Source organism: Rhinolophus hipposideros, assembly GCF_964194185.1.
Source record: "Rhinolophus hipposideros genome assembly, chromosome: 22".
Classification (NCBI taxonomy): Eukaryota; Metazoa; Chordata; class Mammalia; order Chiroptera; family Rhinolophidae; genus Rhinolophus; species Rhinolophus hipposideros.
Window position 1 is genome coordinate 24600333 of NC_138068.1, and position 21304 is coordinate 24621636.

The following is a 21304-nucleotide window of genomic DNA, read 5'->3' on the forward strand; positions in this document are numbered from 1 at the left end:
CACATGCACATGGAGCTGAGAAGAGGATCTTGGGAGTGGCACACAGGCTGGGGAGGCCCTGGGCCTCTCCATGGAATTAAAATCAGATGATCTGCTTGCCAACAAGCCAGTCCAGTGGGGCCCCAGGGTGTGTTTCCTGGGGGCTGAAAAGAGGGTGAAGGAGCAGCAGCCTAGGCTGGGCACAGGCCTGTGCTCTTTGGACGCCCTACTGTGCCACCACTGCCTGAGTGGAGAGGTGGAGAAGACAGGGTGGCCAATCGGTGGAGGAAGATATGTCCTGCAGGCATCTGGCATGGAAAAACTGTGCTGGCTGACGAGTGGAGGAAAAGGGGGTACTCTCCAGGAGTCTAGTGAAAGAGCCAACTGAAACAAGAAAGAGGAACCCTTCCTCCTGCAGCGTTGCTCCAGAGCCTGCTCATGCCAGCTGGCAAAGGAAAAATATTTAAAGGGCCCAGATCCACTTTCACAGATCAGGCAACAAAAGGTGAATTTGGAGCTGAGACAATATATTGATAAGTGGTACCATTCTACATACACACAAACAGATTCCACCACATAGGTCAGCATAATGCGGGATTCAGATGGGGGAAAGAGGATAGCCAATCAACCTACCCTCTAGAGAAGCAACTATTCTTATGATAAACACGGATAAGATGTTGTCTTTCTGCTTGAATTCTTGGAGTGATGAGAACTTTTTATCTTTTGCAGATGTTTCTACTGTTGGAAAGCTGTATTTGTGGGAATCATTTAAATTCTCCCCTATCTTCTGCATCAAGACGATCACAAAGTGCTTTGAAGACAAACCCTACAAAGTCTATCTTTTTCTGTCCACGTGATCGCTACAGTTGTCCTGTAAATTTTGTATGTGCAATGGCAACACTTCTGATTTCCCAAATTTATCCTACTCTGTGCTGCTCCTCACGCCTTACTTTAAGTTTTCTCAGTTTCCCTGCATCATCTCTTCAGATCTTCAATCCCCAAATAATTCCTGTGCCAAATCTGATCTGAAATGTTTTCTCAATTTTATTAGTCAGACACATCTCCGATACTGCAAAATTCATTTACGCTAAAATTTTTACAGGTTGGTCCCCTCTCTCAAAAGACAAGTAAGCCTCTTTTTTCAGTGGCAGTGTTTCCTAGACACAGAGGAAGGCACAGGTCCTATTTTTACTCTAGGTAGCTGGAACAGACACTTAAGATAAAATAAATAGCATTAAAATGCATAAAATTAGGTTCTCTTCCTCCCCACCAAAAAATAACCTTTTAGTTCCCAGAGGACATGGGAAGTCAGGAAAGGGGAACTGATGACCAACAGTCGTGAGGTTCTGCAGAGCCAACTGTGCCTTAGGGCCCGGTGAGCCAGGTAAACTGGGCCTGTCCTTCTGGTCTCCATTAGCAGCAGAGAAGGGCGGAGCCTGTCCCTGTGTGTAACCTAGCTTTGTGAGGTTTTCCAATACCCGGTTATTGCCCCAACTCTCAGAGAAGGAATACTTTTATCCTCTTCAGAACTCAGGTGGGTGGAACGCTAGGACTCTTCTTTCATTTCTTTTGGATTCTAGAATATCATGTTTCAACCTATCCCAAACGTCTCTTAAATTAAAGGACAGTTGAGTGTTTGGCTATTCTCCAAAATGACTTTTAGATTAAAATTAATGAATAGGGTATACCTTTTTTTTTAAAAAAAAAAAGGAAGGTGCTGGTTCTCTTGTTTGCATTTTTCTCTCCAAATAGCAGGGCCTTGGAATCACCTGGAATGCATAGGACCTATCATATCAGTCTTCAAACCCTAAAGATGACATACCCACATACACTTTTCCCTCAATGGCTTCCACAAGTAAAATGTTGATGTCACAGGAGTAGTTCCGGCAAAGGACCGCCGGAACTAAAAAGACCTGAATAGAAATTAGGAGGAAGAAAACCCTGGGAAGGGAGCTTTCGCAGGAGCCAAAGGGAGTGACCGGTTAGAAGAGACTACCCAGCCCCTGGAAACCTGGGAAGTTCCCTCCCCTAAACTGGCATGTCTCCAGAACCTGGATCCTCTTTCCCACGCCAAGACTCAGGTTCCCCAATAAGTCTATTTGATTGGGATTCATTTTTTTCTCAAGGGCTGGAATCATCCAGGAAGTCTGGGCTGTGAACGTGAATTCCTTTCCAGACAGACAAGAGACTAAGGTACACAGCTTGAGCCTATTAAAAAGATTTTACTAGAACAAGAGGACAAGAAAAAATGGAAAAGAATTTGTATATGAAAATAAGACAAGTTGATCATTCTTAGATTACTTAAATAAAACCTACTTTTTTATTCCATTTGATTACAAAATGTGGGGACGGAGTCTATTTAGTTGTTAGTGCCATCTTCACTCTCATACAGAGAATAGGGTGCGGTGGGGGTCAAGACTTCTGAAAATGCCTCCGAGGTGACTGAGGTAGTGGTGTGTGGTGGCGACACTACCCTCATAGTCTGTGGAACAGGGACATCAGGATAAAGCTCCACCCACAAACCCTGCCCAGCCCGGTCTTCTCCCTGAGTGTCCTCTGATGCAAGATGAGGTATAACTTATTGCTAAAGCATCTCACAGTCTCCCTCCCTGCCCATGTAAAGCTTCTCCCAAAAGAGCTGTTCTCTGAAATGCCCTGAAGTGTGCTTTTGCTAAGTCCATGCCCATTCTGCCCACACACATAGAGCTTCCATTCCGTAGACACTGAGGTTTGTGCAGGGTGACTTATGGCCAAAGCCATGTCCACACTCCTTGTACACGTATGATTCCCTGGAGAAACAATGAGATGGAGAATTGAGTGGTTTATTGGGTACTGAGGGCTGGACTGGGCAGAGGAAGAAGCTGACTTGCAACGTATGTATACCTGAGAGATCATTCTGTCTGATGGGCCCCTCAGATCTGGGATTACCTTTTGGAGCCAACAGAGTCAAGGGATGGGTTTTATCCTCCCATACCAATCAGTCATTGGCTAGGAGCCACCCAGTAGGAACTGCACGTTCCCTGCGGCTGAGAGCAGGTCCTACAGAAGAAATCATCTCTGCAGCCACCAGCAGCGGTTCTCAGAGCTGCAGGAGTGTGGGTCCTGATAAGGTTGTCTGGGCAGAGCTCCACAGTATCCCCACGTAAGGATTCTCCCTACAGCATGAGAAGAAGGCCGACCGATCATGAGAGCCTTACCCACACTCCTTGCAAATGCACAGCTCCTCCCTGAGTGTGCCATCTTGTGCCTGCCTGTTTGTTCCTTTGTTAAGGTTCACCAACACTCCCCTAACACATGACACTTCCCTCAAGTTGGCCATTGGATGTTCAGTAAATGTTGACTTACTGGTCACACCTCACCCACAGTCCCCGTGCACATATTTCCCACCTAAGTGCGTCCTCCTTGTGCAATGAGAGTAGACTTATGGCTAGAGTTAGCCACACTCTACACGCCTAAGACTCCTGCCTCCTAAATGTGTCCTCAGTACCTGGTAAGAGTTGACGCATCTCTGAAGCTTCACTCACACTCCACACACACAGAGGGACAACTCCCCAGGTGTCTCTCGGGTGTAAGCTGAGGTTTGACTGATTGCTAAAGTCTTGCCCACACTCCCTGCATACACGAGGCTTCTACCCTCAATGTGTCCTCTGGTGTCTGATGACATTTGACTTGTAGCTAAAGCCTCGCCCACACTCCCTTCAAACATGCTTCTCCCCGAGTGTGTCCTCTGGTGAATAAGGAGGAGCGATTTCCGGCTAAAGCCCCGGCCACACTCACCACACACATAAGGCTTCTCCCCTGAGTGTGTCCTCTCGTGGATGATGAGGGTCGACTTATCAAAAAAGCCTCGCCCACACTCCCTGCATATATAAGGCTTCTCGCCTGAGTGTGTCTTCTGGTGTCTGATGAGATTCGACTTGTAGTTAAAGCTTCGCCCACACTCCCTGCAAACATGCTTCTCCTCCGAGTGTGTCCCCTGATGAACAAGGAGGAATGATTTCCGGCTAAAGCCTCGGCCACACTCACCGCATACATAAGGCTTCTCCCCCGAGTGTGTCCTCTGGTGTTTTCTGAGGGTTGACTTATCACCAAATCCTCGTCCACACTGCAGACACACATAGGGTTTCTCCCCTGAGTGTGTCCTCTGGTGTCTGATGAAGGATGACTTCTCGCTGAAGCTTCGCCCACACTCCTGGCAAATATGGGGCTTCTCGCCTGAATGAATCCTCTGGTGTTTTCTGAGGGTTGACTTATCACCAAATCCCCGTCTACACTCCAGGCACACATAGGGTTTCTCCCCTGAGTGGGTCCTCTGGTGTCTGATGAAGGATGACTTCTCGCTGAAGCTTCGCCCACACTCCTGACAAACATAGGGCTTCTCCCCAGAGTGAACCCTATGGTGTTTAATTAGAGTTGATTTATCACCGAATCCTCGTCCACACTCCAGGCACACATAGGGTTTCTCCCCTGAGTGAGTCCTCTGGTGTCTGATGAAGTATGACTTCTCACTGAAGCCTTGCCCACACTCCTGACAAACATAGGGCTTCTCCCTAGAGTGAGTCCACTGATGTCTAATGAGGACTGAATTATTTCTAAAGCTCTGCCCACACTCCCTGCATAAATAAGGCTTCTCTTCTGAATGTGTTCTCGTGTGTCTGTTGAGATTGGACTTCTGGCTAAAGCCTCGCCCACACTCTGTGCACACATACGGCTTCTCTCCTGAATGTGTCCTCTGGTGATTAATAAGGATTGCCATCAGGCTGAAGCCTCGGCCACACTCAACGCACACATAAGGCTTCTCCATTGAGTGTGTCCGATGGTGTCTGATGAGGTTTGACTTATCTTTAAAGCCTCGCCCACACTCCCTGCAAACATAAGGCTTCTCCCCTAAGAGGGTCACCTGGTTTGTAATAAAGTTTGATTTCAGACTATGGTCTAGTTCATGCCTGTTACAGCTGACTGCTCCAGGTCTCGGGGTTTCTAATTCCTTCACTCCCTTGTCCGTTTGCACAGGGTTTACCATTTGGGCTGAATTGGGCTCTATTTCCACCACCAGGCCTCCTTCTCTAGGACTTGCTGACTGTCCTCGGGGTGGGCTGCAGAATGCACTTGAGGTCTCTCTCTCCTCTGTGTTCACACACCAAGGTCTGCAGTCACCTTCTCTCTCTTGACCTTCTGTGTTTTCACTCAAGCAGCTTTGAGCCAAACACTCCTGCCCCTGATGCGCCGGGCCAGAATCCCTTGGATGGAAGTCACGTAAGCCCGAGAAGCTCTGAAGCACATGTTGGCTGAGGAGTGGCTGACAGGGGGCCAGAAGGCAAGAGGAACAGGGGTCTGTTTCTGGCTTTGATTCTGCTGGAGAGAGAGAGTGTGTTCAGTTAGAGAAGCCCTAAGTGGGGCTGCTGGCTGTTCCACTTTGTCTTAGGACAGAGAGTGTATTCCTGCCATACCTGTTATTGATAAATTATGTACGTGATTTGTTTCCCACCAATCATTCCTTCACATTCCACAGAAATTCCATTTTCTATTGCAATCCAGTAAATGCACACTAAAAACATCTTCTACATGTCAAACAGCCAAGGAGCCTTTCAAGTAAGCATTCTGCTTTGTAAATAGCTTCTACACAGTCAACCTTTTCTTTCTAATAAATCATCTAAGCGATCGACACTCACATTGATATACAAGTATAATGTCCACAACTCTGTTCTACTTAGAGGTAATAGTCTCTATGAGCTACGTGAAAATCTCCTTCATGACTTTTCTTATTACAAAAAAAGACTGATACACATAAAAAGTGACTAGGTCTGTAGGGCTTCCAAATGTAGGAGACAGTTCATGAAACAGTGATTAAAGAGATTGTGTATGGGATAAGTCTGAATTTCAGGTTGCCCATCGCAAACACTTAGAAATTTCTAGGTGCTAGGCCCTCTACTAAGTATTGTGGATTCAGCAGCCGACAAGATAGACATGGTCCATAATTTCAGGATTCTGGCACCTTGTGCCCAAACCAATCCCATCTAAATGATATCAGACCTGGCTATCGGATTTGCTTTGGCCAGTGAAGGTGGGTGAAAACTCAGGGCCACTTGCAAACTGGTTTTAAAAGCCAAACTGTGGTTGCTTCGTTGCTCTTTTCCCCTCTTCTTTAAGAATCCCATGACCCAGACAGAGGCTGGTCCTTTTGCCTAGATTCCAGAACCAATAGAGCTGAACCCCATCTGAACTAGTAATTACTAGTACACAAGTAATAAAAGTGAAAAATGAACATTTGCTATTATAAGCCACCAAAACTTGAAGCTGTTTGTTATCACAGCATTACCTAGCCTATGCTAACTAAAATAGCTCCTCTATGAAAGCTGTAAAGATTATTTCAGGGGAAAATGGCCCATGTATTTCTAACAGTACCCTTAAAAAAGAGACATTGTAACATGAATATGTGAAGAATTAGAGAAAAAGAGACTGGTTTAGGAGGGAAAATAGTATGATCTCAATTTTTGATAAGTTTGAGAAGAAACTTGTACTATCTTATGACCAAATAGAAATGTGAGGATAAAGCACAAGTGAGACAGTGACAGAGAAAATGGGTTCATCATAAATAAGTGATGGGTAAAATCATTAAAGTTCACAAAGGCCCAGAAAAAAAGGAGTATGTGACACCAGTCCTATGGATGTCTACAGTCCAAAGAAAAGAGAAAAGCCAAGACGAGAGACACGAGAAACTGGAGAACTGCAGAATAGTGTGGTGTCGAGCAAGACAAAAGAAACAGTTTCAAAAAATGCAAGGATCCAGGCTGTCCCTGTCAAGAGTAATTTGAACCAGGTCATTTTAACATTTTCCTCTGAACCCATTCAATGTATTAACATAGAAAAAGAGCATAATATGATCTGAGGAAAATAAAAATATAAACAAAATCTAGTTAGATGGACTAGCTCAAGCCAAATCAAAACACAGAACCAGATTGAAATGGATGAATCCACACTTCATTAGCAGGAGCTCAAACTAGATGGAATCAGATCAAAACACATCAAAGAAGATGAAAATGGAACAAAGAAAATCGGATTAATTGGCATCAGGGAAACAGCCACGCTATTTGAAGGAAACTCCTGAAGAAACGCCTGCCTGAAACTAGTTTCTATCTCCAAAAATGTGACTCTTCTTTACATAGTATCTAGAAATACAGGAATAGCTAGAACTGCATTATCCAATATGGTAACCCCTAGCCATACCTGTGTATTGAACACTTGAAATATAACTATTCTGAACTAAGATTGGCTCTGAGAGTAAAATACCCACAAAATTTTGAACACTTAGTACAAGAAAACATATCTAATTTTTTATATTGATCGCATGTTGAAATGATATTTTGATACATTGGGTTAAATAAGATATATTATTAAAATTAACTTCACTCATTTATTTTTACTTTTTTAAATGTGGTTACTAGGAAATTTGAAATTACCCACATAGATCACATTTTATTTATACTGGACGGCACCGATCTAGAACAAAGGGTGGGAAAACTATGGCCTTCAAGCTAAATCTGGCCCTCTGTTTCGGTATCGTCTACAAGTTAAGAATGGTTTGTACATTTTTAAAGAGGTGGAAATAAGTCAAAAGAGTAATATTTCATGATACATAAAAATTTTATGAAATTCAAAACTCAGTGTCCACAAATAAAGTCTGATTGGAATATAACCATGCTCATTCATTTACGTATTGTCTGTGGCTACTATAGCACTACAAGGGCAGACTTGAGAGTGGTTACAGAGACTATATCACCTACAAAACCTAAAACAGTCACTATCTGGCCCTTTACCAAAATTCAGTCAGCCACCATTCACACTCCATACTCGTTTATCCTGCTCCATTTTTTTAAATTATTTTTTAGTAGGTAGTGCTAATCACCTTCTAACATACCTCCATCATATCATAATATCCCCGTATATGAAACTTTTTGTTTGTTGTCTGTCTCCATATACCAGAAAAAGTAAGCCCTCATGGGCAAGGGTTACTATTTCATTCGTTAATGGGTTCTAAGTGTTTATAACATTTTCTGGCACATACTAGTAGGTGGTAAATAAATCTCCACTGAATTAATGAAGGAAAGAACACAGCCTCACCCAGTGACAGCAGATTCCTATAATTCTCCAGCATCACTTCTTTGTATAAGTTCCTCTGATCAGAGCTCAGTCTCTTCCATTCTGCCTCTGTGAAGACCACAGCCACATCCCTGAATGTAACTGGGACCTATAAACAAGCCATCAGTTAATGGACAGCAAGTCACCATCAATTTTCCCAACATGAGGAGCATATCTGGTGGCGCTGGAGAGTCTGGATATGCAAGAAGTCGGTCTAGTTCTTTTCAGAATACCCAGTTCTCCACATCAAATTCTTCTGGGCATGACTATGGCTTAGTGTTAAAATCTGAGGGGAGCATAACTGATACATACAACACACTCCTGGCCCTTGACACTTACGATTTCACTGGAGAAATGATTTATGAATCAATTTGAAAACCTCAAGCTGTGCTCAGAAAAGAGACACTGAGGCTTTGTAATGGAGGAATTCTGAGATGGAAGAGTTGAGGATGGGCAGGAGAACTCCCATTTAAAGGGAAATTTGTGTCCACAGTTCATAAAGAATAAAGGGAGGATGAATTGACAATCCAGTGAGATACAATTTAACACATAGAACCGAAAAGTTATTTTCACTTTACAGACCAGGAAAATTCCAGGCTTTCTCTCATTCTCATATTCATATATCCTTTATCTTTCTCTCCCTGCCTCTCTCTCTCCCTGTCTATCTACCTACGTATTTTTTTTGTTGCAAACTGAACATTTTAGGTTAAAGACTGTAGCAGCTCTGCATACCAAACCTGCCCCCCCCCCAGGCTGTTGCTGTGGTCCCTTGTTCATGTTTTGTGACTTGTCTGAACCAGTTCAATAAAGGCTACTGTGCCTCAAGATATGGCTTATCAGCAGGTGCAGCCTCGCACACACACACGTCACTCTGACCTTCCTCCCCCCTCCAGAAATGCCAGTCCTTTTAACAGGGCTCTCTTTATGTCTCTCCCTGATGTCCCTGTTAAGGTTCTGTCTGGTCTGCCTTTGTTGGTATCACACCCAGCTGTTGGCCTCCATCAATCACTAGCTGATTGCTCTACTTGTTTTCAACATTTTAGGATAGAAATGGCTCCACAGTCTGATCCAACTAAAGTCAAGCCCTTTTGCAGGGGTAGTTTTGAGGCCAGTATTTGAGACCCCAGGAGGGTTCCTTGCAGCTATCTTCCCCTGGTTCTCTCTGTTAAAACTCCTAGCTGATCTGCCATTTCGCTTGTTGCTATCATGGATCTGCCCGCTTCCTCTTGATTGCTCACCACCAAATCTCCCTTGTTTTCAAGAGTACCCTTAGGCTTCAACTTCCCTATGCTCTGTTCCCAATAAAGCCAGTGCCCTTAGCGAGCACTATACTGGACTCTGTTCTTCCACCCGGCCTCTCCTCCTGGGCACGACCTCTTCTCACTGCTCAAAGCTGGGGCAGGATCAGCAGCCACTTCTTTCAGAGTGACACCCCTGCTCTAAGAGCAGGGCACTGGGCAGAAGTGGCAGCTCCTGTCCTCTCACCTTGCCTCTCCTGGCATGGAATCTCTGCCCTACAGGCAAGCTGGGGAGAAGGCAATCAGGGCCTCATGTGTCTAGAACAGAGCTCCTATCCTACAAATAGGGGCTAGTGAAACACCCCAGACCTCTTGGATAGCTTGCCTGCAACACTGAGCTAAGAGGAAGGAGACCTGCTGGTGGCCTGTCCCTCCCAGGAAAAAAGCGTAGTCCTAGCCTGGGAACTTGGAAGAGAAGGAGCCTCTTCTCCTTGGCTGTACCCACTAGGAGAAGAGCTTCCATTACACTGAGCTGAAGAGTGGGCAGAAGTGAGCAAGTTATGGGCCAAATGCTATGAACTCTTGCTGTTCTCACTGAGACTTAGTAAATGTTCTCGAATAAATGTTTCTCCACGTGCTACTGTGTTTCCCCCAAAATAAGACCTAGCCAGTCTTTTGGAGCAAAAATTAATATAAGATCCAGTCTTATATTATATAAGACCCAATCTTTATGTTACGTCATGTCATGTCATATCATATATCATTTAATATTATATTACATAAGACTGGTCTTACATTATATTAAAACAAGACCGGGTCTTGTATTAATTTTTGCTCCAAGAGATGCATTAGAGCTGATGGCCCAGCTAGGTCTTATTTTCGGGGAAACATGGAAACATGTCCTTAGGACAATTCCCAGAGACTTTAAATAGTTGGGTTTAATAAATTTTTTTAATCATTTTGGTCGTTTCACTGGGGAGATGGCCTGTGGAGCTCCTCATGCCACCATTCCAGAAGTGCTCCTCCTCTGTCCTATTAGTTTATCAATAAACTGTGAGCGGCTGGACATTGGTTTGAAAGCTTTAGTCTAGTCACTTTGTGACAACTCTTACTGTCCCATTATGTAACCATTTCAACCATTAGAGTAAAAATTACTATTATCATCATTTCTTGTTTTTATACATTATTTTTCCAAAGAAACTGCAGGCTCCTTGAGGAAAGGATGGTCTACTTATAAACCAGTTGGTTTGGCTTGCAGAATCTCACACACACCGTTCACATGAAAGAATACGTCAAATTTCTGGTAAAGAAGAGAATGGGGATGCGAGAGGAGGGATGAGGCATTGCATCCAAAGAGCATTCTATACGATTCATTCATCAAATAATACAGGCCCATTCCCTAGGGTTGGAGAATATGCTCCCATATTTCTAGATGGGGATTTACGTGGCTGAAAGAGTCCAGAAGGCAATAAAATACATTAGGAGATGCAGAGGCTTGAGAGTCAAAGAAAATGGAGTTCAAATCCTGTCTCTACCAGAGACTAGATGAGTGTGGCCATGCACAAATCACAAAGCCCTTTAAACAAGACTTTCTCTCTCTGGAATAAATAGTATATCTACCACCACTACCTTCTTACAGCTGTTTTTAAGAATTATGGGGGAAAAATAAAGAATTGTGGAGAAAATGTCATGATGTCTGAGATTTGTCTAACATAATCCAATGAGGGCCAGGGGAGGGGTAGAAATGAAACAAGACTGGCCATTGTAGACGATTGTTAAAGCTGGATGATGGTACCTGAGGCTCAATTATTACTACATTCTCTACTATTATATATGTTCAAAAATTTCAATAGTAAAAAAGTAAAAAAAAAAGTCTAGTGCAAAAGATAGTATCTTTAGGTAGTGTAGATGTGAAGTGACATTTAGTAGTATATTTAAAATTTTAAATAATCTCAGCTTTTCAAAAATATCCCTCATGTTATACAGTTTCCTGGACTCTTACTGTTAATCTTGGGTACATTTTTCAACAAGGAAAATAAAACATAGAAATGCAGGAATCATTATGAAGTGACTAATACAGTGCCTCACACAGGCGTGAACTGCCTAAATGTTGATTGCCTTTTCCCTTCCCAAGAAAGAGAAGACACAGTATGCCTATTCTCTGGAAAATGGGCCAGCCTTCAGGGAAAAATAAATACAACCCTTACTCACCAGTATTTCGGGCTTTCCTGCCTTTTCTTGGAGGCAGTCAGTATGGTTAGAAGGCAAACCTGGGGAAGAAAAAGAAAGCTGTGAGAAACCAGGCCTCCCATAATTCCCCCCAAGTAGCACCTCTAAGCCTTGTGATGGAGGAAGTAGTCCCTGTACTCAGTTGTGGTCACTTAGAGCATTCTCAGCCTTGCTCCCCCTCTTCATCTCTCCAGCCCTTCAACAACTCTCACCTTTTGCCGTATGATTTTGGGTCAGTTTCTTCATGGTCTCCATATCTCCCCTGTTCTCCAAAGGCAAAATCTCCTCCCACTCCTGTTCTCCCCAGGCAGAAGGATCAGGCAACGTCATAGCCCGAGTCAGCCCAGTGTTTGTGTTGAAATTCTGCCAGGAGGCCAGGTAGAAGTTATTTCATCTCAAGATCGATTTCCGCTGCCTGGGGTGACTTCTCTGAACCTTATTGTAAAAGCACATCTTGTTTCCATGAAACCAGGGCCTGCGGAATGGAGAAGCAATTTGGCATTGCCAGGACCTCTACTGTAGGCCCGAAGCCGACACCTCCTCAGCAGGGATCCTGTCCTCTCCCGCTCTCCTTGTTCAACAAATATGGAGTCTCAGTCTATGGTGTCTCCTTGGATTTTTCCCCTCATTCCTTTCCAGACTGTAGGCCCTCAAGTCTGTCACCTGCTACTCTCCCTTATAAGACACAATTTACAATTCCCTTCCCCCACTGCATCTCAGGTACAAACTCCACGTCTCGTATCAATATCTGCCACATGGAACCTGAGTCAGAGAGAAGACACAGCATAATGCCTGCGGAAAAAGAGTCTTAAACTATCTCCTTCCAGAACAACTGGGGTATTCAGAACTCAGCTCCTGACCTCTCTGGCCCAGGGTTCCAGCAATGTTCAATCCCCCTACGTCCCTGTACTTTGAGGAGTTTGGGAAGTCTAAACTGAATCCTTTGTAGTTTAGGTAGAGCTCCAGGACTCACAATGATTCTGTAAAGATAAGACCCCATCTTCCTTTTCTGTATGTGTATGCCACGTGGCCTTATCAGAGATGTGCATTTGTGTCTCCTGATAGGCCCAAGCTAAAGTCCTCCACTCACATGGTCCCAAAGAAGGCAAGCGGTATTAGGAGCTATACCACCTTCAGAAGCAACACAGACACCCTGTCCAGGATCTCAGCCCAAATGATTGCAGTCCTACTGTTGCCAAATTCCCTTTTGAGACTAGCTAGTGTTCCTCTAAGAAGCTCTTATGACTCAGGCCCTAACACCATAGGCAGAGATAGTCACTCTCTCTTCTGTCTAATCTGGCATCTCACCTTAATCGCACCATACTGCCATTCTTCTATTTATGTGACTATCTTTACTAGAATGAGAGCTTCTTGTAAGAAAAAAATGTATCGCAGTTTTTTTGCTAATCCTAGTGATTAGGATAAAATAGGTCTTTGTGGTAGGTTTTATCATTGTTCCCAATTATTTGTTTCTCTATAAAAAGGTTGTACCTTCTTGCCCCCTGACATCAGGCCTTGCCTCGGACAATGAGATGTGAGTGAAAGTGACATACCCTTCTAAGGATTGCATGAATCCATCTCTCATGTTCTGAGAGCAGTATGTTCCCAAGAAGGGGCCTTGGTTCTATCATAAAAAGTTACGGTGCTGGGGCGGCCAGTTGGCTCAGTTGGTAAGAGTGCAGTGCTCATAACACCGACATCGCCGGTTTGGTTCTGACAGGCCAGTGAGCTGCGCCCTCCACAGCTAGATTGAAAAACAACTTGAAAAACATACTGTTCCCCAATATTCCCCAATACAAATTAAATTAAAAAAAAGTCATGGTGCTGAGCTAAAGCCAACCAACAAAGGAGGAGGAATAAGATTGGAAGTAATGTTAGATTGTTTGTGTGGGTCACTGAGATTTGGGAGTCCTGTGTTACTGCAGTACAGCTTAGCCTAAATGCGGATAAATACAGCCTTCTTCCACCTACTAACGCCAGTATTGGTAGCTAACATGTATACAGCAGGTCATGTACTAAGCACAGGTCCAGGAATCTTCACAACATAGCCAGGAGGTAGACACTGCTATCCTTTCTGCCTCACAGAGGAGGAAACTAAGATGTAAGATCTTATCTGTCTTAAGATCACACAACTACCAAGTGTCAGAGCCAAGCCTAGAATTCAAAATTCTCATTCTAAAGCGCTTTTTCTTTGCCATTGCATAAAATAATGCTTAAATGAAAAAGCAGAGTGAGCAGATGACCACAGCGTTCAAAGTTCAAACTGAAAAACACAAGACCCTCAGAGTTAGAGTTTGGGGTAGGGGTTACGGTTAGGGTTAGGGGTTAGGGTTAGGGGTTAGGGTGAAGTGGAGAAAGGGGTCTGTGTCAAGATGGGCCAAGTTATTCTGTAGTAACAAATACTCCCCCCAAAATCAAGTGACTTACGTAAAGTCATGAAAGTTTATTTCTCAATCCAGTTCCATGTCTGTCACGTGTCAACTGGAATTGGGCTCAAAGTCATCTTCACTCCAGGACTCAGGCTAAAAGTGTAGCCTCTATTCAGACAATGGCCTGAATAAGTGGTAGAGGGAGTGACAGAGGGAAATGAAAGATGGAGAACTATACTCAGGCTCTTAAATATTCTACCTAAAGTGACACTTCTGACCACACCCACATATGCAAATCAAGTCATGTGGTCACTCTTGAATTCAATAGGGTAGGGGCACATTCTTACAGGGGGAGACCACTCACATGGTTAAGGCTTTTTCTTATTGGAGAAGACAATTAAGATTTGTATTTGTACTAGCAAGGGAACCTTGGAGCCAGAGAAACAGTGTTTTCAAAAACACCCTCATCTCCCTTTTTTTTCTTCAATCTTAGTACTTGAGGATGGTGAAGATAGGTGGATTTTGAACTGCTTCTACAGCTGCATTTCTTGTTTTGCAAAGATTTGTTAAGATATGGACAATTTCCCTCAATTTCTCAAATGATGTCATAGGTTGACCTACCTGTCCAACCACATCATCCCTAATTTGCTTCTTTCCTTCTGAATACAGTTTTATTTTAACTTAGGGGAGGAGGCCTTTAAAATTTTTTCTATCAGGCTCTGAATCTTCAGCTTCCAATTTTACCAAATTTCTGATCAAAAAGTTATTAAACCCTTTCAAATATTTTGTCAGGTTTCAGCCAGGGCAAACAGTAAATATTTCTAGCAGTCTTAAATGATTCCATGGACTCAAGAGGGTGCAAAGGCTATTAACTTTCAGAGTCATTCCCTCTGATAGCCAAAGAAAAGAACTGACAGCCTGCATGTCCCAGGTAGGCAGAAAGCCAAGCCAAGCTCTTAGGATAGAGACAATAGCTATTCTTGGGAGAAAGAGGATAAATAAACAATTGGTCTGGATTTGAGAAGGAACAACATGAAACTTTATTTCTCTTTCTTACTGGATCAGGAGGTAATCCATTTACAAAAACTTCTGACGAGTTTAAGAAATTCTCTAATCATGGCCTTTATTTGGCCTTAGACCAAGGAGCAAAAGATATCTGAGGACAATCGCCTGTAAGAGGTAACATCAGTTTTATAGTCTTTTGTTTTGTTTTATTTCTTTATTTTTTCATTAGCCTATTACAACAAATCTTTCAATGAAACTATTTTAGAATTTTTGAAGCCTAATGGAGGCTCTTGTATACCAATTAAAAACAGGTATCTCATACTGTATATTTGATTTGGAAGCCCTTGCCTTTAAGTACACTTTTAAATGATCTAGTCTAATTAGAACATTCCTCATAATTGCCATTGTAAGTTTAGGTTATAATTTTCTTAAGGGCTGGAAGCAGTTTGGTAGGACCCTAGCCATAAATGGAGTTTAGCCCACATTTCTGTCTGGCCATATTTTGAAGCTTCCAACCTGACAGTTACCAAGATGAGCTCTTAGGATATAAAATTTTTAGTCTTTAGTAACATTTACCATTTTTTTCTTTCCTCTTTCTACTTAAGTACAGCACAATTGTACTTCCAATGTCCTGATTTTTTACAATATCTTTAAACGGCTGAAGGCAAACAAGAAGGGTTTGAGTGGAGTTTGATATTTGTTGTAATTTCTATCCTTCCATCTTATTGAAGGAATCTTAATGACTAGCCATTATAACAAAATGAGAGCTCTCTTAAAGAAATGTATATATGTGTGTGTGTGTGTATATGTGTGTATATATATGTATATATATATATATATGTATATATATATATATATATATTTCAATTTAGACATTTTTCCAATTCAAAGAATCTGTCATCTGGCCTTGACAAGTAGGATCTTAATAGTAACTCAAACCAATAAGCCTTTTTATGGCTTAACCAAGGGCCACATGAGAGTATAAAAATAAAAAAAATGCAGCCTTCCCAAGATTCAGAAAACCTCAAATGGGACATTTCAGAACACAAGATGTCAGGATGAGCAAAGGAAATTCACCCCTGGTTCGGAGCACAGAAAACACTGAAGGAATGTGAAAGGTGAGCGGTACCCACCTTAAAGTGGGCTTCCAGGAGCTCACTTTCTCTACACAGTCCTACATAGGCAGGGACACAAGAAAGTGGACCTGAAGACCGAATAGGCAGTGTAAGATTCAGGACTGTCTCTCAGCCCCCAAACACCAGGCTAGAAATCCCCAAGTTTAAAATGAGTGCTCTTCATCCTTTAAAAAAAAAAAAAAAAGCATCAGATCTGTCAAAGAAGTAAGTAGACAGTTTCTGGGGCAGAGTCAAGTATGAGCATCAGAGCACAGCCTGCCCTGACATGCTATTATTAAGGAATCCACCCTTTTTGTGCTGTGGGGGAGAAAGAAACTTTCCTCTACCTTTAAAGGTTCTTCTGTCTGGTCTAACAATTAAGTCTACATGAGATGGATTAGGTTAACAAGAGAAAATAACCAAATTTAATCACAAACGTACATATGGGAACCCCACACATGAGCAGTTCAGAGACAGAAAGGGAAATTTGAGATATATATGGCATTCTGAGCTAAGGACAAAATAAGGTGCCATGGGACTTCAGAGAGGAGAAAGGTCATTTGCAGGATGATAATAAGAACAGATGTTAAGTAATTAGATGTTTGTCCTGCCCTATAACATCGGTCATAAAAAGTTATCTCTGGTAATTACTCTTATTATGGGCAAGTCCCCACATTTAAATTCTTTAAGGAAGAGGTTAAAGTTTCTCATGAGCTTGCAGGGTCTCACCTTCAGCTCAAAATAATTCACATGCCAGTGGCACATCTTGGGGAGGCATGTTCTGAACTCCATCAGTGCTTATGAACCTCAAGTTGTAACATTATTAGTAATAGTTAACAACTACTCAAAACTCTTTTACCTCCTAAAGACCCCATAAGTTAGGTCTGATGATAAACTGAGGCAGAGTTATGAATCTTGTCAAAGCTGAAGAGCTAGAAAGTGCCTCGATTTGAACTCTAGCTGTGGGGGCGCCATGCCCTTAGGCAGTTTAGTCAGTGGTAATGTCAATAGTGACCAATCCCTGTGGGGTACGACAATTCTCAATGTGTGCCCACACATAGGGTGGAGGGGATGTATATGAAACAAGATTGGCCTTGAGTTAATAAATGTAGCTGGTGACAGATCCATGGGGGTTCACTGTACTATTTATTCTACTGGGTAGGCTTAAGATGTGTCCATACCAAAAAATTAAAAATTAAAGTCCTAATAGTTGGACCCCACCAGACGCAGGAAGTGATTTGGACAGCCCACCAATAGCCCTCAGAGGTCCCCACCCGACCTAATTCCCCTAAGCCCCAAACCAGAGTTTTGACCCTAACACAGGAGGGAAAAGCAGACAAGTAAAGGGAGAATCAGCCAAACGCGGGACCTTTGCCACAAAGCAGAGTGAGCCCCTGCCTCGCAACAAACCCTGGGACAACAGGTTCCAAAGAAGCAGACTCGCCCCCCTCTAAAAACTGCCTAGATGCAGGTCCTAGTGGTGCAGCCCACCACCAGATGTCTGTCCTGGGCCAAAACCTCCCCCACCCCCTAAAAGCTACAGGGACTCCAGACCCAAGACATTCCCCCACGACCCCCGGGGGATATTCTGCCCATATCATACTCACCTCCACCCACCCACCCCTAACAAACCAAGGCACAGCAGAGCCTTAGATGGTTCCCCCTACAGCCCTCCTCCCAATCACCATTTGGGCCATATTCAGCGCCACCAAAACAAACAAACAAAAACAAAACTTGACATTCACGATCAATCCTGGGTTCTCACAACCTTTCGAAGACGCGGGAACCAATTAAGTACTCTTTTGCTAGAAACACCCTGGGGTACAGACCCGGAGCCGCGCTCCCACCCCCATCACAGGGCATGTCTTATCTATTTGACCCTGGCTGAACTCATGCCCACAGCCCACGTGATCCCCAGGTTGCAGGACTGCAGTCGCCTCCCTACTCGGAAATTGTTTGGCCCAGAATAATCCCACCTCCTTCAAAAAGAAATTACAGTTCCCGGTCACTCGCCCCAGCCGAAGAAGGAAGATCCGCGTAGCGCCCAGCAACTCAAGGAATCCCAGCTGGCTGAGTTTCCTCCCATTTCCCTGCCCCAAATGCGCGTCTCGGGCCGTACCCCCTTCTTCAAAAATGAAACCTCCCCAACCCGCCGGCCTCACTCTACCCAGGTCCCTGACCCTAGGCCCAGCCTTTCCCGACTCTCCTTCCAGCGCTGTAAAGGACCGGGGCGTGCCTGGCTCACCAGAACAGGCATCCAGCCTTCCCACTCAGAACTACAGTTCCCAGAATCCCCTGAGGCCCCGCCTCCCATTGGCCTCCCTGGGAGCGGCTTCTGGGCCGCGACGTTAATTGACCTGAACAATGTCTACTATAGTGACAGCCCTACCCGTCTCTTTTCTTAAGACACCCATGCATAAAACAAGTAGTGATTCCAGAGTGAAATCTGTTCCCTCTTCCCACTCGCCGGAAAGACTACACTCCCCAGAAACCTCCTCGACACTTTCTGCATCCGGCCCCTGGGTCAGCGGCGTCTATGTGCCTAAGGCGTTTTCGGTTTGTCGGGTCTGGCTGATTCCGTGTGTAGGCTGCAAGGCTGTTGTGTTTGGGCTTTTTTTCCGCCCTTAACCGAGCTAAATTCCCTGGGCTTAGGCAGTATAACATACACGCCACCTTCCGTGAGCTCCATCTAAGTGTAGCGTCGTGCTGCCCATGCACCCTTGTGGGCATCCCCACTTCACTGGCAGGAGAAACAGACCAGGAAGGCAAAAAGCAGTCTCCCAAAATCTCAGTTGAGCCCTTACCCTGAACTACATCGTTCCCCCTTTGGATGCCCTCGTCCATGTTCTCAAACTTAGTGACAAACTCATCCAGTGCCTGGAGGATGGAAGCCCCACTTCAAGCTGGAGCCTAGCTCTCTAGCCTTTATCTAGGATCCACGTGTTAAGAAACCAAATGCAACTGAGGAAATTTGAAGATCTAATTGGCTTCATTCAACTACTTTAGCAGTATCCCATCTAGTGGATAGAAAGGAGCTCTGAGAAGCTGTACAAAATGGGAGAGCTTTATAGGCAAAAGTGGGGGGGACAAGGAAGCCACTAACAAAGAGTGGCCGGTTTCAGGTGAAGTCGCCTTCCCAAAGGGCAGGGAGGCAGGGGTTTACGGGGGATTACCTCACTAGTGCTGACAAGTTAATTCCAGATTGACTGGTTTAAGAGTCCATTTCTGGGAGAGGTTGAAACTAAATTAGACATTAAGTGTTTATTTGGTAATGTGGGCTTAGCACAAGTGACTTCTTTTGGGGCCTGTTGTATTTTTTAACAGGTTCTGAAAAGCAGACCTATTTCAGCTCATCGGATGAGCGTTTGTTTATATTGTACTGTAAAAGTTAAATTTAGTTTTCACCGTTGTCAAAAAGGAAATAGGCGGGTTCCTCCCTCCTTGTCTTACAATATTTCCTTATTTGTAAATGTGCCCCTTTGATATATATGTAAATCTTTTTAAAGGCAAAAAATTTTCTTGCCAGCTTTACAATCTAGGAGTGTTTTTCTTAAAGACCACCTCTTTGAACCGTAAACATTAAGGAAGATATTGTCCCTATCCTCCTGTCAATGAGGGAGTTTAGTTTAGGTGTGGAGCTCCAAACTGTAACCATCTGCTTGTCACAGAGATAGAGGAGTTTGGTTTTCTTTCAAATAAAAGCAATTAACTAGCACAGGGGGCTACCCCACTTACCAGGTGAATTTAGGATGAACTATGAAAAAATGTACAGCAAACAAGGTTGTCAAATCTTCTTAGAAGAGAGCAAATTACCATTGATATCAAGAACATGTTTGTGATGAGTTGTGTCTGCTCAACAATATAAAAAGTAGTATTTCTTTTAGTCTTTGCAATCTCATTAGCAGATTGCCTGTAACGCATTTCGCAGTCTGGTTTAATGCTTATTCAATAATAATACTAATAAAATAAAATTTTCTTTCTCCTCTACATTTGTAGAGAGGATTTTCTGGGTTGGCGGAAGATTTTATTTTTAATTTTTTCCAATACCATCTCTCCACCCTCTCATTTCTTTTCACCTTCCCTATACCAGCCTTCTGAGACTTCTCTTGTACTCAGGAGACAGAGGAAATGGCCACAAGACCACTGTGAGCCAGGACAGAGATAAGACTTTCCTGGAATTCTGGTCTGGCTATTGCAGAATAGACTCATTCCCTTCTGTTGTCTTGGAAACTGCTATGTTACTGGTAGTACTAGGCAGAATCTTGCCCTGGATCTCAATGCCTCCCTCAGCAACTCTCTATATCCTATTGTGACTGTTATTCACCATGTGAACAACATACAAGGATCAGTTCAAACAAAAATAGAAAGAGATGATGTCAATGAAAATAGGTAGATAGCTCCACAAGACTGATCTCTCCACAAAACATGAAAAATTAATCAAAACCCATTAGAATCAATTGTGTCAGAACTCTGGAAAATAGTCAAATGTTTACAGAAATCAAGTGAATACTGAATTAACAAAATGTCAACTGTAATGGTAGGAAACCTGGGAGAAAATATTTGCAAAAGACCTATTTGATAAAGGACTGTTATCCAAAATACACAAAGAACTCTGAAAACGCAACAATAACAAATCTACCAACCCCCCCAAAAATTTTTTAAATTAATTAATTCACATTTTAAAGAAAAAAGAAAACTATCAACCCAATTAAAAAGTTGGCAAAAAAATCTGAACACATACCTCACCAGAGAAGATATGCAGATAGCAAATAAGCATATGAAAAGGTGCTGAACACCATATGTCATTAGGAAATTGCAAATTAAAACAACAGTGAGATATCACTATACACCTATTACAATGGCCAAAATCCAAAACACTGACAACACCAAATGCTAGAGAGGATGTGAAGCAACAGGAGCTCTCATTCACTGCTGGTGGGGATGCCAAATGGTGTTGTAACAGAGTGAAATGCTTAACCTCTCTGACTCCATCTTGTTCACGCCTGCTTTGTTCCCAGGGCCTTCACATTAATAGCTTCTGCTTAGTCACGTATATGGACATGTTATTCATTAGAGAATTCTGCTTGCAGCTGGAGTTTTACAAAACCAGCCCCTTACCATAAACTGTGTCTCCCAAGTCTCAAGCTAGGGAAGTATGCACAAAAATAATGATTGTTTACCAAAGATTTTACCAGGAACCTTGTGACCAGACTCACATCAACTAGAGTCA

At 43.3% G+C, this 21304-nt stretch overlaps 1 protein-coding gene across 3 annotated transcripts; it reads right to left on the minus strand.

Moving 5' to 3' along the window:
- Positions 1–2185: 2185 nt before the first annotated feature.
- ZNF343 (zinc finger protein 343) lies at positions 2186–18352 on the minus strand. Of its 3 annotated transcripts, XM_081034020.1 has the most exons (7): positions 18320–18352; positions 16093–16259; positions 14013–14138; positions 11798–12060; positions 11568–11626; positions 8101–8227; positions 2186–5334 (listed from the first exon to the last, which is right to left on the minus strand). In XM_081034020.1, exons 4-7 carry the CDS (start codon positions 11913–11915, stop codon positions 3500–3502), a joined length of 2139 nt encoding a protein of 712 aa, XP_080890146.1. In that variant the 5' UTR covers positions 11916–12060; positions 14013–14138; positions 16093–16259; positions 18320–18352; the 3' UTR covers positions 2186–3499. The 3 variants fall into 3 exon arrangements, with proteins under 3 accessions (XP_080890146.1, XP_080890147.1, XP_080890148.1); XM_081034021.1 differs by lacking the exon at positions 18320–18352 and having other exon boundaries at positions 2192–5331; XM_081034022.1 differs by lacking the exons at positions 11798–12060; positions 14013–14138; positions 16093–16259; positions 18320–18352 and having other exon boundaries at positions 2192–5334; positions 11568–11666.
- Positions 18353–21304: the final 2952 nt, after the last annotated feature.

Bases quoted from the DNA above. Each gene is read 5' to 3' on its own strand.
- ZNF343 (XM_081034020.1), bottom strand. From the start codon at position 11,915: ATGACGTTGCCTGATCCTTCTGCCTGGGGAGAACAGGAGTGGGAGGAG. The intron at 11,627-11,797 runs GTGAGAGTTGTT...TTTCTTCCCCAG, and splicing joins CCAAAATCATACGGCAAAAG to GTTTGCCTTCTAACCATACT. The intron at 8,228-11,567 runs GTGAGTAAGGGT...GCTTGTTTATAG, and splicing joins CAGGAAAGCCCGAAATACTG to GTCCCAGTTACATTCAGGGA.